Genomic DNA, 14722 nt, shown 5'->3' on the forward strand with positions numbered 1-14722 from the left:
CATTTCTAGGGTGAAGCTCTGAGAGATCGGTAATCCTCAGCCCGTGCCTCTGACATTTATAGTCTAGTGGGGTGGTGAGACTGACAGACACAGACGTTAAATAACAAAGCAAAGTTTAACTATGATGGGCTGCAAGGCACTGCTTGGCCAGGCACGGGAGCTGTAACAATGCCAGCATTAATGGAATAGCTACTACGTGCCAGGCACTTGAGCTACGCAGAGGCATAAGGCAAGGTCACAGCCAACAAAGTCTCTGAGTCTGGAGACCCCATGGGACAGATGGGCAACAGGCAGAGGGAGCCAGCATCCCTGGCGTGTAAATTCCGTGATATTTGTGTGTCCCTCCCCCCCGCATACAGGACATGACCTCCCTCCATCCGCTCCAGCAGCTCGTGCTCGTTCCTGGCCACCTACAGTCTGTATCCCAGTTCCTGCTATCTCAGACCCAATCTGGGCAGCAAGGTAAGAACCCTGGCTGGCGCCTCCCACACCGGCCAAGTCCAGCAACATGCCATCCCTGCTTGCTGGATGAGGGAGCCCAAGTGTGGGGCATGGGGTGAGTGGCTCACCCCTCTGACCTTAAGATCAGCTTGTCTACTTCAGCTCCCGGGGAAGGGATGCCCACCATTGCCCCTCCAGGCAGAGGAACCTTCTCTGCTTCTCCCTCTCATCTCCCTCAATTTCCTGGTCAGGACGGACTGGGGTACAAGGTAGCCAGGAGCTGGGGGCACGGGCAGGGGAAGCGGTATGGGAAGGAGGAGTTCCTGGAGATCTGCGGAGCCTGCCTGTCTCTGTTCCTTGGAAATCCTTCACCTCTGAAAAATCTGGCTGTGACTGTCTGGGTAGAGCTGCAGCGCCACCCAGAGGCTATAGAGGAGGTTTTCAGGTGTTCTTTGGCAGGGAAATTACTACCAGAGAAGGTCTCCTTGACCAAGAGCAAACAGATTAGAATATTCATAATAACAGCTAGTATTTCTTGAGCATAATATGCCAGGAGCTCTGATGAGTGATTTTCCTGAAATTTTTCAAAATCACCTCGTGCAGTAGATAGCCATACTATGTCTCCAGTGGCATAATAAAGTTCCATAATAATTTCTCTGAAACCTGTGTTCTTGGCCATTGCCTTGTGCTGCCTCTCCCTCTCTCATCTCTACCAACTAGAGCCCGAGGGGTGGAGGAAGTAGGAGTTTTCCACCAGTGTACGAATCCCAGGTAGAGGTTTTGGAAATCCAGAATCCAACTCTGTCTTCCATCTCTAGCACTTGCCTAAATTACAGTCCCTATCCCTAGGCTCCACGGCATCTCAGAACATTTTTATAATGATGAAAAAGAACATACTTGAACCTTTACATATCTATTTTAGCCAAGCAATGTCTATCATACTCCTAGAATAGGAAAGAGAAGGTAACAGTTAATTCCATTCATCTTTAGAAGACAGTGATATCAAAATGGCCCAGACGTAGACATATAACTAATGAGGGCAGTATATGATGCAAGGGGAAAAACAAATAAACAAACAAAACCCCCCAAAATTTGGAGTCAGAAAACTCATTGGTTAATTTTTTTTTTAATTTTAAAAATCACTTACTAGCTGTGTGTTCTTGAGAAAGTTAACCTAACCTCTCTGAATAAAAATAGAGTAAAATGAAACAAAATGGAATAATAGTAAAATATAGAATAAGAGTAAAATTCTACCTCACAAGGTTATTGGGGGTTATTTGAAATAATGCATATGAAAAGGCTTTATGCATTTCAAAATGCAGTATACATGTTAGATTACTATTAGTATTCAAGCATTTGACTCCCAGTTCAGAGCTCCTTATAAGAGCTTTTTGTTTATTTTAATAAGGAAATATTCAGCCCTGACTTTTACAGACTGGGGAGCATAAAGGTCGGCATCAGCAGCTCTGTACATCAGTGGCCCAGAGCAGCTTAGCGAGGACAGAGACCAAAGGTTCGGGTTTGGGTTCAGGGATTGGGGTGATCTGCCCCATTGTCTGCTTTGGTCACTTGATGGCTCCATTTCCGCCATGAGAGCAAGAGCTCCCAGCTGTGGTCCTTCCTAGAGGGAGGTCACCATCATGACCAGCAACCAGGCAGAGCCCTTCATGGACCATTTTCTCGGAGAGGGAAGGAGAGAGCGGTCCTCAGGCAGCACAAGGAACAGGGAGAGGCCATAGCACCAGACAGAGCTCCCAGAGGCTTGGCCCCTGGTCTTCCCTTCTCTCTCTGCCTTTCCTCCCGAGTATAAAATGTCCTCATTCTGCCAAGAGCCCTTGGCCTGGCCAGTGCAGCCTTCTGGCCACATCCACTTGGTCTGGCATCCTTGCAAACTTGCTCGGGCCTTCGCAGCCTCCTTCTACAGGCACAATGGAACTCGCCAGCTCCTCCGCTCCAGCTGCCTTTCCTTCCCTGTCGGATTTCTTCAGTCCTGGTTATCAGATCCCAGAGCAGGTTGCCCTGAGCCTCCTTAACCCATGCACCAATCCAGGCTGGCGGGCAGGCAGGCAGAAGGACTGGTTTGGGGATCCTGCTTACATATTTACCCCATGTCTCATTCACCTCCACCTGTGTGTGGCAATGCCAGGGCCGTGGCTGTAGGGGCCCTGTTCACGGGGCTTGGGGTGGGTTGAGGGACCTGATGAGGTCACAGGGGGTGGGGACAGTTATCTCGGTTCCAGAGCTGTGGAGCATGTCTTTCAGATGGCCTGGATTTTATTTGTTTGTTCCTTTGTCCCTCCCCTTTCACCCAGGTCTGCAGCCAAATCTTCTCCCCTTTCCACAGCAACAAAGCTCTCTCCTCCTCCCGCAGACTGGGCCTGGCCTGGCGTCCCAGGTAAATAACCACATTCTTCCTGTTTCCTCCAGGGATGCCTTGGCTCTTGATAGAGCAGCTCAGTGGTTTTCCCCCACCCCCTGGATGGGGGCATTTACCCCTCTGGGAACAGGGACTAGTAAGGGATTATCCCTGTTCACACGAGAGGAATGCAAGCCACGGCCATGAGAAGTGACTGACCCCATCACCTGGGGAGCCAGAAGTAAAGCCCAGAGATGTCCGCTCCTGGACTCTCCTGCTCCACAGTGCAGGCCCTCCACTCTGGCCTAGATCGGGCCCTGGCTTCACTCACTCCATGAGGACCTGGGGTCCGCCAACTTTCCAGGGCAGCCACAGAGACCGTCAGCCCTGCCATGGGTGCTCTCAAGCCCCAAGGAGGAGACCGGAGTCCCACAGGCCTGATGTCCCAAGACCACAAGGACACAGTCTCTCACCTCTGGGTCCTTCTCGAGACCCACTGCTCTAGACTGCCTCCTGCAGTGTGCATGTGTGCAGGTCGGGAGGTCTGCCATCTGCGAGAGGGGTAGCTTGCTGAGCTGCCCTGTTTCCACCCAGCGCCTGGTTGCCAGCTGGTTCCTCTGGCCGAGGCAGCCTCGGGCCAGGAGTGTGACTTGCTAAGAGCAGCGGGAGCCGGACGGGACCGGCCTTTCCTCCCCTCATCTGGCTGTCCCCGTGCAGTTAATAACTGGCACAGCTCAAGGGACAGACGTGCAGATTTGCGGGAAACAAACTGCAGAGGCCCAGGGTCGCTATTCCATGCAAAGATCCCCCATGGATCACTCAGGGCCCCGGCTCTAAAGGGCTAGAGAGGCCAGGGAAGGCGTCTGGAAGGGGAGAGGGTGCCATCTAGTGGCCGGTAGGAATGGGGACGCCGGAGTCCTGAACTCTTCCACTCCCCGAGGACTTGGAATCTCATCATAGACTTAGGTCTAGAAGAGATCTTACATGGGCCTAAGATCCACTCTCATATCTTAAAATATTAAGAAGCAAAGAAACTGTTCAGAAGGTTATTAAGATTGTCCCAGGCAGCAGTAACAAGGGACTTGCTTACAGTCGTAGCAGTGAGAGTAGGGAGGAGGGGGCGGAGGGGGAGATGTTTGGGGCAGTTGAAGGAATGCAACGTGGCATCTGATTGGATGTGAAAGGGAGGGAGAAGAAGCTCTAGCAAAGAACTCAGTACTTGTCGGATTAAAGAACAAATGAATCAAGGAAAAGAAGTCTCAGGAGGGCTGAGGCTTTTCCCTACAAAATAGGATCAAATCCATGAGGCTTTGGAATCATCCTCTTCTAAAAGATCCTTCACCAGGGAAAGGAGTCCTTCACTTCTCTCTGGTCCTTTTCCCTGTCTCCTCTTAAGGATGCCCATCTGAGTGGTAAATCTGCATGTCCTGGAGGAGTGAAGGAGGAAAGTTCACCCCAGTCTAGGAAAAGAGTCAGCTGGGAAGGGGAGAGAAGAGGGCTGACGTGGACCAAGTTGTCCACGTGGACCAAGTTGTCCACGTGGACCAAGTGGCCCGGGGACTGGACAGGATGCCTGGCCCCCTTGGTGTGTGTTCTGCTCCTTGTGAAGTGGTGGATGTCACTCCTGACCCCAAAAGGGCAACAACATGGACTCTAGGTCTTAGGATCTATTTCTCTGTGAAAATAAACGGAAGGAAGACTCTCTCCTGACAACCATAAATGAGATCCAGGTATATTCAGATGGCACTGGAATACCTCCGATTTAAAAACAAACAACTACAACAAAACACTCTCATGAAGGAAAAGGATGGGTTAGAAAGTATAATGGCAGTCACAGGAGTTTAAAATTCTATGGAAATTCTATTAATATAACAAGTCTCAGATGTCCTCTGTTATCTTCAGTCAACACCTATTGAATGCCTGTTCCTTCCCTTTTTGGAAAAGAACAGGCAAGGCAAACAACCTTTCTCCCCCTGTCCCATTCTGAGATTTGTTTTTGGAATCTTTGTAAACAAACCCGCTAACTCCTTTTATGGTGGAAAACTGAAAGAAGGAAGTTACCTGCTCAGAGTCAAACAATGAGTCATAGCCTAAAACCCAGAAAGGCCACCTCCCTGTCTTGCACTCCTACTGTCTCTACCCAGCTATTCTAGCTATTTGCTGTCCCTTCATAGAAATCCTCAGTTCCCCCTTCCACACCACAGACAAAACAGGTATCAAGTGTACCCAGGGGTCTGTTATCCTCTAAGTGGGTCTGTTAGTACGCAATACCAGAAAACGCCATTTGATTGGTTGACTATTTGTGAATCTGTTCCATATGTGTTCCTTCTTAGGCAATTGGGCGCCCAGGGTTGCCAGGATCTTCTTTAGAACCTCATCTGGAAGCGTCCCCACATCTCCCAGTGCCCAAGCATCTACCCAGCTCTGGAGGGGCTGACGAGCCCAGTGATCTGGAAGAGCTGGAGAAGTTTGCCAAGACCTTCAAGCAGAGGCGCATTAAGCTGGGCTTCACTCAGGTCTGGTTTGCAGGGAGCCAGAAGGAACTGGGTTGAGTGAGTGGAGACGGGCTTCCTGGGTGTACGTTTCAGGAACAACCTGAGGTTCGGTGTATTTGGGGCAAGCTCATCGTGCCCCTATGTCCCAGGGAATAGGACACAGTTGTCAAGGGTAAGGAAACTGAGGACACTGCTGGGGGACAGGGGAGGAATGAGAGCCAGGCAAGGTGTTAGACACATGGGCACGACCCACTCGGAGTCTGGGGCAGGAAATGAACCAAATTCTCCCTCTGAGAGGGAAAACACCTGGAAAGGAGCCAAGAGGTGATGGGCGGGTGCTTGAAGGTTCTCTGTGTGCGTGGTTGGTGCTAGGATGGTGGGACAAAGAAGAGAAGAAGCCTGTGTCTCCAGCTCCTCCCTCTCGATCCCCACGTACAGGGAGATGTGGGGCTGGCGATGGGAAAGCTGTATGGCAATGACTTCAGTCAGACCACCATCTCGCGATTTGAAGCCCTCAATCTGAGCTTTAAGAACATGTGCAAGCTCAAGCCGCTGCTGGAGAAGTGGTTGCATGACGCAGGTAGGTGGCAGGGACACAAGGACAGCTGGTACCCTGGGAGGGGGCCAGGGACCTGTCTGTGTCGGGGCTTGAGGCAGTCACTGTGTAAGACTCCTTCTCCTCCTGAGTCTGGAACCATTTGAGAAATAAGACATGGGAGACAGGCAAGTAGAGATGGAAATGTCAGCTGACATGTCCTTTGGAGGACATGGCATTAGGTCATGAAAACTTGGCCCCATTCCTTTCTCCACGAGAAACCCACCCAGTCTAGACTTTAGGACAGCTCTCCAAAGTGAACAGTTACCCACCTTGCTCTCTGGACCATGTCTTGATTAGGAATATAGAAGCGTGGATCCTCCAGGCTCTCGTGTGGGAGAAGGGGAGGCCATAGACACAACACAAGCCCTTTGTCTGGGTCGTCTTGAGTAGGACTTCAGAAAGCAGGGAGTTACAGTGAGCTGGACAAGTAGGGAAAGCTAACAGCAGGAGTGAGGTTGGCTGGATTCAGTCCACAGGGTGGCCTGGGAGGCGTTCCTGGGGTCAAGGGCAAAGTACGTGGAACAATGGACAGATGAGTTTGGTGTTGTGGGGCAGTGGAACAGGGCTTCCGCATGGCACTATGGATCTCATGGGCCAGGGCATTCTTTGTTGTAGGAAGCTGTCCTCTGGACTCCATAGTATTTAGCAGTTATCTTTGGTCTTTATCCCCAGATGCCAGCAGCACCTGCCTCCCACTAAAACGTGCACAAATGTCTCCCGATACTGCCAAATATCTGCTGGGGGCTTGGGGGGTACATAATTGCCCCGGTTGAGAACCAGTGGTGTAGCTTGAGAGAGAAGGTAGAGAGACCCTGTGCCAGGCCGGGCTCTGGTCAGTAGATACACATGGATGAGTGGTTACTGTGGAGAGAAAGTGTTGGGGGGGGATAAGCAGCCAAAGGGGTTACCCCCTCAGAAGTCCCTCTATGTGGAATGGGGGAGGGGCAAAGAAGCTGCCCCAGACAGGTTGCCCTTAGGCAGCTCTTCTCAGGGCACCGAAGTGAGAGAGACGACCAGAGGCGGTGAGGATCACTGGGAAGGTTCCTTATTGTTCATTTCTAGTGTGATCCCCTCCCTGATGCCTGAGTCCTTTGTGAGGGGTATCACGGCCCATCGGTCCTCCCTCGGCTCCAACACTTAAACACTGAAAAGAAAATGACTTCCACGCCATATTCTGCCACTGAGTGCCACTGCTTTTAGCTGCAAACGCCATTTCCCATTTTACTCAGTATTCAGGCATCCCTGGGAAAAAAACAGACTCATGAGTGTTCCTTGTAGGATCTCTGCCTGCACACACTCACCCCTAGCCAGCCACTGATGGCCAAGTGTCTCTGAACCATGACCGCAAAAACGGGAGGCACTGGTGTGGGAGTCGCGGAGGACCTTCGCCCAGACCTATGAGCAGAAGCAGGACGCTTGGCCTGTCCCAGTTCACCTGCAGGGGGAGGGGGTGGGTCTTGAAAGAGCCACTGCACAGCTCACCGGGAAGCGGGGTCGGACTTCAAGGCCATGAACACAGAGCCTGGCCCAGCCAGTGCGTTCTCTTCTCTGAACTTCCTTTGACTTTCCGCCTCCCGACAGAAACCTCTCCATCAGAGCCCTCGATGAACACCCCCAGCTCTTTCCCTAGCCTCAGTGAGGTATTCGGTAGGAAGAGGAAGAAACGGACCAGCATCGAGACCAACATCCGCCTGACTCTGGAGAAAAGATTTCAAGATGTGAGCGGCTCCTCCGGGCGGGAGCGGGTGGGCTGATGTACACGGTTGGATGAGCGGGCACACTCAGGGAAAGGGTCGCAAAGCAAGCACACACACCCTCTGCTGCCCTCTATGTATGCCCATGAAGGGAACTGCCAGCAACTTCTTTCCCCATGGACCCCTCTTGCCCTGACATTTTTTGGGGACCTAATGTCCCTCTCACTGGGAGTCTTAAGGGATGACATCTGGGGTCCCAGAAGAGGGTGGATCTCTTGATCCAGCTGTGGCAAAGCCAGGCCACTGTATATAAATTTTTTATTTTTTCTTTAAGTATAGTTGATGTACTATATTATGTTTCAGGTATGCGACAGGCATTCCACTGTTTTATACCTTACAAAGTGCTCATCATGATAAGTAGAGTTACCTGGAATTCTTTACTTTCTATGCATTGATTTATATATTTTTAAAATTATATATGTAGTAAATGCTCATTGTGAACAATTAGGAAAACCCAGGGAAGTAGAAAGAAAAAAACCTGCCATTAAATGGCATCTACATGTCTTTCCTTCTCTTTCTCTCCTCCACGTGTGTGTAAATGCTTGTGATCATGTTATACGTACATTTGTTTGAACGTGTAGCAGAAGCATTTTCCTGAGCCAGTATGTGGCAGCTGATAACACCAGCTCGTGCCCCGTGGAAGCTGGGGAAGGGGAAGAGGGGGAAACAGGTGCATCGAAACAGCTTCTAGTTGGGATCCCTCAGGTACCAGCTTCCAAAGCTTCGGTTCACACCACACAGGGCCCTAGAGGACGTGCCATTGGCCTCATTTAACATTGTGTGCCCGGGGCCTTCAAGACTGCTGCCCACTCCAGCAGATCCACCAGGACATCTGGCTCAAGGATTCGACGGCCGCTTCCTGCTGGCAGGATGACAAGAGCAGGCTTTTCCTGCTGATTAGGTTTCTGGAGCAAGGGAGGGGGCTAGAGGAAGGAGAGAAAGGGGCTGAGATCAAAGATTGGGTGGAAGGAGAGGATGGAACAAGAGAGTGTTTAATATATATAATAGATACATTATTATATTGATATATGACATATACATTATTATATTAATAGATGATATTTAATGTATAATATAATAGATACTTTATATATATATTATCCCCACAGTCTCGATGGATCCACATGCTTTGTCTTTATTTTTTCCTATTTTGAGGTAGGACAGGAAGTTGTAACACAAGAAAGGGATATCGGGGCATGAGGGGAACGTGGGTTTCGGGATTCTGCCTGCCCTGCACAACTCAGCAGCAGACTCCTCTTTTCAAAACTCCTGAAGGGAGAAGTGACAGAAGGGGAGAACATTGATGGCTCCTCTGTTCTGTGGCAGGCCCCACGTTGGACAGTTGACACACCCTTTCTCATTTTATCCTCACAGAGATCCTCTCCAGGAGATATTATTCTCACTTCATAGGTGTAAGACTGAGGCTCAGAGAGGTTAAGGCAGTTTTCTAAGGATCCACAGTAACTGATAAAGCCAGTATTCCATCCTATGTCTGATGCTATTCGGTCCATCTCTTGTTCCCTTGGAACATCCGGCCCCCGTCCCCGATTCTTTTTTTTTTTTTTTTTAAGATTTTATTTATTTGATAGAGAGAAATCACAAGTAGACGGAGAGGCAGACAGAGAGAGAGAGGGGAAGCAGGCTCCCTGCTGAGCAGAGAGCCCGATGCGGGACTCGACCCCAGGACCCTGAGATCATGACCTGAGCCGAAGGCAGCGGCTTAACCCACTGAGCCACCCAGGTGCCCCCCCCGTCCCCGATTCTTGACCCTCTTCCCTTTTCCTCCTGACCACATTCTATCCATTTGGTGTCTGTAGAACCCCAAACCCAGCTCAGAGGAGATCTCCATGATTGCAGAGCAGCTGTCCATGGAGAAGGAGGTGGTCAGAGTCTGGTTCTGTAACCGACGTCAGAAGGAGAAGAGGATCAACTGCCCTGTGACCACACCCATCAAATCACCCATCTACAACTCCCGCCTGGTGAGTGCCGGGGACCAAGCTGCCACCAGGCACTAGGGGGAGGGACAGGAACGGTGCCTGGAGGACACCATGCTGGGGAAGATGGCAGTCAGGAGTTCCAAGCGGCTTGCCATAAATAAATAAATAGGCAGAAAGATGCCACCTATAAAATCTACAGCATATAAAGGAGAATAAAGAAGGGTAAGGAGATTGAAAGTAACTGTGGAGAGATGCCTTTTTAACACCGAGGTCAGAGAGGACTTCCCTGGTCAGGTGACATTTGAGTGGAGCCCCAAGTGTTGAAAAGGAAAGAACTTTCTAGAACAAAGGGTGTTCCAGGCAGAGGGATGAGCAAGTAAAAAGAGCTGACATGTTTGAGGAAGAGAAGGAAGCCAGTGTGGCTGGGGCAGGGTGAGGAAGGAGGAGAGAACGGGAGGGAAAGTCAGAGGAGTAACACAGAGCAGATCACCCAAAGCTCATGGAGGTCACTGAAAGGACCTTGGCTTTGAGTTTGGATGAAGTAAGCCACTGGAGAGCTAGGAGTGGAGAAGTCTGAGCTGGCTGAGGTGGGCTGCCGTGTGGAGAATAATCTAGAAGCAGGACACAGGTGAAGAAACACAATAACCAGGCTGTGCACAGAGGTAGCTTAGGCTAAGACGGTAGCCACAATGGAGATGAGAAGTGGTTGGATTCTGAATACACTTCAGCCATGGAGCCAGCAAGATGTGCTGTCAGCTCAGATACGGAGCACAAGAGATGAGCCCAAAGGGTTTTGGCTTGAGCAACTGGTGGGAGGTGTTGCCATTTTTTTTTTTTTAAGGTGACAAAGAATGTCAGAAGTACAAATATAAGGGGAAAGACTAAGAATTTGGAACTGGTCAGCTTAAGCTGGACACTCATCTAAGCATCCAAGAGAAATGAAATGCCAAGTAGACAGTAGTATCAATGATTCTGGAGGTCGGGGAGAGGTTAGGGCTGGGAATAATCTGCAATTTAGGGAGACCTGGAAGTAGGAAATATCTTCTCCATCCAGGGAGAGGTGGTGCCTAGAGGGTAGAGGTGGGAAGGTTCTTCTTCATCCTTGGGGATGATAGGGTTGTAAGGTTAAGGGAATTAGGACAATGACATTGTCCTCAAATCTTCCAGCACTCAAAGATGGGAGAAATTCAGCCTTGTCTGGGGTGTCTCATACCAATGACACCATTGTTCATTCCTTCATCAAACATTCCTTGACCATATACCATATATTGATCTTCATGTAGAGTGCTGAGGGTACACAAATCTGTCCCCTGTCCCCGGAGGATCTTGCCACCTAGCAGAGGAGACAGACAAATAAACAAATGATAAACCACATGATAATTTCTCAAGGAGAACTTAGGGGTTGCAGGGAACAAAGCCTTGCAAGGTAGTGGTTAGAGAAGGCTTCCCCAAGGAGATAATTAATACCTGAGCTGAGTCTAAAAGGACAAGGAGTGAAGAGGCAAATAAGGGTGGGGTGGAGTTCTCATGCGGGAGAGTATGGGAACCGCAGGATGGAGCAGAGAGAATGAATGCATGACACGTCCCCGGAACTGTAGGTAACCACCTGTCCTGTGAGGGATGTTGAAAGATGAGGCTGGACAGGCAAGCAAGGCCAGACTGAGGCGACTATGAGCAATGCCAAGGACTGCGAAGACTTAGAGGAGTCTAAAGGATTTTGAGCAGACCATTGGCACCATCAGATGTGCCTGCAGTGTAAAAGGTGGTTTGGGAGACAGAGGACTGGTTGTAGGGAAACCAGCAAGGATATGTCTGCAATTATCCAGGAGAGAGGTATTGAGGGCCGAAACAAAGCTAGCGGGTAAGAATGAGGGGCTCTGAGAGACTCAAGAGATAATTAGAAGGTAGACTTATTAGGTCTTGGGTAATGAATGGGAGATTGGGTAGGGGGCAGGGAGAATGATGAAGGAAAGGGAGTACTCTCAGCTGACTCTTGGCATTCAGGTTGGGCTGATGGGGCAGGAGTTATGCCATTGATGTGACAAGCAAACACAAGGGGATGAGCTGATTTGGGAGTAGGAGGAAGTGATGATTCCTGTTCTTTATATCCTTATAAGGTACAATGAAGCCTGTGGGACACCCAAGTGGGAATGTTTTTGGGTACCTGGAATTATGGGTCAGAAGGTCAGTAGAGAAGGTCAAGATGGAGACATGGATCCGGGAGTCATAAGCATAAGGTGGTGGTTGAAATCTTGGGGGAGGAGGAGTTCAGTTATGGAGTTTGCACAGGGGAGCCAAGAGAAAAGTCTAGATCTTAACCTTAGGGATCACCAGCATCTGAGAGACAGGTACAGGAGGAGGATCAAGGGAAGACACTAAGAAGGAGTCTCCAGAAGAGGCAAGACATGGTGGTGAAGATGTGAAGAGGCAGTGAACCCCTCTGGGAGGGCTCTGGGAGCCCAGAAGAACACGGATCAAAACCATTCTAATTAGAATGGGGTCTGGGAGGGCTGACCCCCTAATCTGTTTGCAGAACAAATTAGAAGTTTGTGAGAACAGCACCCCAGGCTGGAGGAACCATCTGTGAGAAGGCACAGAATTATAAAACAACATGCTACATTTGGAGAATCACAAGCACTTCCATCTGGCTGAAGCGAAGGCTTGGGGACTGAGAGGGGTTGATGAGGGCTGGCTCACGATGGGCCATAGATACTAAATTACCCTGCAAGCTCTAGGGAACCACTGAAAATTGGAAGTTGGAGGCAACATGATATTCATTCATGGTTCCTTTCTTAAATATTTATTGCATACCCACCAAATGTTTGGCACCGGGACACGGTGGTACACAGGATGCCTGAGATCTCTCTGCTGGCAGTCTGGCAGGGAAAGCAGACATTGAACAAAGGCTCTCTGGGATGAAATCTCCAGAGGAGAGGTAGGATTTAGAGGATCTAACCTAGGCCAGGGTGTCAGGGGCTTTGCTGAGGAATGACGCTCAAACTAATGGCAGAAGCATAAGTAGACAGTCATGGGGTTGGGGGTGCACAGGGAGGAGAGAGTGCAGGGAAGAACATTCCAGGCAGAGGAAAGAGTGTCTACGAGGGCCCTGAGGCTGGGCAGGGTGGAAAAAGGAAGCGTAGCAGGCTGGAATGGGCTGGAACCCAGGGAGGGAGAATGAGGAGGCTGGAGTGGGGGTGAGGTTCTGTCAGGCACATTAAGGAAATGGAACCATGGCAGAGGAGCATTGAAATCTTTAAACACGGGGCTAGGGGAGGTAGGTCCTCATTTTGGTTCAACCCCAACCCAGGACACCCACATGGAGAAAAGCAGTGGGAAGCATAGAGGAGCTGGGCAGGGGCCTGATTCCTTCTCATCGTTCAGGCAACAAGTATTGACTGAGCACCTGCAAAGTTCCAGGCATAGTAGCAGACATGGTAGTAGAATGCCACAGGCATCATACTGCCCCTGGGAAGCCAGCAGCCTAGTTCCGGAGAAAGATGTTAAATAAGTAATGACCGTTCATGCTCGTGATGTTATAAAGGAAGCAGAGAGACAAAGTGTTCTGACTCTGCTGCTCCTCAAGTCTCCTGGGGACAGCCTCGTTGGGGCTAGGACATAGTTTCTTCTGCTCTGATATGAAATGATCTCCGGGATATACAGTTAAGCCAAAAAAAAAAAAAAAAAAAAAAAAAAAAAAGAAATGGTACCAACCACTGTGGGCAGAATGCTACCATTTATATAAACAATTAAAAAGGGGGAGCCATTTTTACCAAGATATATATATCTGCTTACATATGCGTAGCCTGCCTCCAGAAGGAAACAGAAGAAGCTGGTCACAGTGACTAAATACATTATTTATTTTAAAACAACAAAAATGTCATGGGTGTGCCAATAGGGAGGGGAGGAGGAGGAGGAGAGGGAGAGAGATGGTTGATAACATCTCTTACCACGGGGCCTCACACCTGTCCCCACCCTTCGTGGGCCCCCTGCCTACTGAGGAGGCTTCTTGTAAACGGGCAGGTAAGTGAAGACAGGAGAACTGTAGCTGATTAGTTGGGAAATGAGTACATGCTGCATCCTGTTGCGAAGGGATGATCCAAACCAGGGAGGGGAGGAATCCCAGCTCCCCCGAGCAGAACTTCTTTCCAGCGTCCTTTGAAAACATCGATCGGACCTTCTCCTATCGGCGTGAGAAGAATGAAGGGGAGGCGAGGTACGCCGACTCCAGCTCAAATGAAGAAAGGACAGTGTCCAGAGACGGTGGACGGCTTCCTTCAGGGAGGAAGGGAACGAGCATTTAACAAACCTGGCACTCTTTGCCAGGCGTTGAATTGGAAGCTTTATGGACGTTATCTTATTAAATCTTAATTGAAAGGAAATATAAGGGAGATATTACCTCTGTTTCGTGGATGAGAAAACCAGAAAACCAGATCTCAGTGGGGTTGGGTCACTTGCCCAAAGTCACATGGAGCATTATGGTGAAATCAGGGTCTCACCCCTCGATCTGCTGGGTCCCCAAGTCCATTCTTTTTCTATTACATCTTGTTCTAGGTTGTGCTAAGGTAGTAATCTCAAGGGTTTAAACTGAATCCTCTTAAGTCCCTTCCCAATCTCAGAGTTGATGAAGCTGTGAGGTCTCCAGGACCAAATGAACAGTTTCAGGGTCCAAAGTTCAGCACCCCCCCTCCAGTTTTTTTCTGGGGAGTGGAGGGTCCTCTCCTGTATCAGACTGGGAAGCCTGGAACAGGGTTGTCAGAGCTGGGCTCTGCTGCCCTGAGCAAAGGGATCTTTTATTAAAAAAAAAAAAAAAAAAAAAAGAAAGAAGAAGAAGAAAGAAAAAAAAAAGGTCTGGGGACTGGCGAACATCTAGCCAACCGATAGTGTCTGCCCCAGCAGGAGTCCAGAGGTGGCACCTCTTGTTACCCAGCACTCAGCACCGCCATGCTGAAGAGCCTTGCCAGGGGCCACAGCAGGGAGGACAGGGCCTGGTCTCAGCAGCAGGCCCCTGCCAGAGCAGGCCGGAGCTGGAGCTGAAGCTGCACATGGTCCAGAGGCCTTCTTGTGGAAGCGGGATAGAGCGTAGGTTTGGAACAAAGCAGTCATCAAGAAAGCTGAGCCCTGCTGTCTGCACTCTGGGGGCC

The 14722-nt window shown here is 49.9% G+C and overlaps 1 protein-coding gene across 2 annotated transcripts in view; it reads left to right on the forward strand.

Moving 5' to 3' along the window:
• LOC131837220 (POU domain, class 2, transcription factor 3) overlaps positions 1–14722 on the forward strand; it is a 105081-nt gene that overhangs the window by 85371 nt on the left and 4988 nt on the right. For both annotated transcript variants that reach the window (XM_059183423.1, XM_059183426.1), the window contains 6 exons: positions 360–462; positions 2754–2836; positions 5131–5313; positions 5731–5872; positions 7472–7608; positions 9462–9623. In XM_059183423.1, the coding sequence (XP_059039406.1) occupies positions 360–462; positions 2754–2836; positions 5131–5313; positions 5731–5872; positions 7472–7608; positions 9462–9623 (810 nt within the window). The remainder of the gene's footprint in view (positions 1–359; positions 463–2753; positions 2837–5130; positions 5314–5730; positions 5873–7471; positions 7609–9461; positions 9624–14722) is intronic.

Source organism: Mustela lutreola, chromosome 1 (assembly GCF_030435805.1).
Source record: "Mustela lutreola isolate mMusLut2 chromosome 1, mMusLut2.pri, whole genome shotgun sequence".
NCBI classification, from domain to species: Eukaryota; Metazoa; Chordata; class Mammalia; order Carnivora; family Mustelidae; genus Mustela; species Mustela lutreola.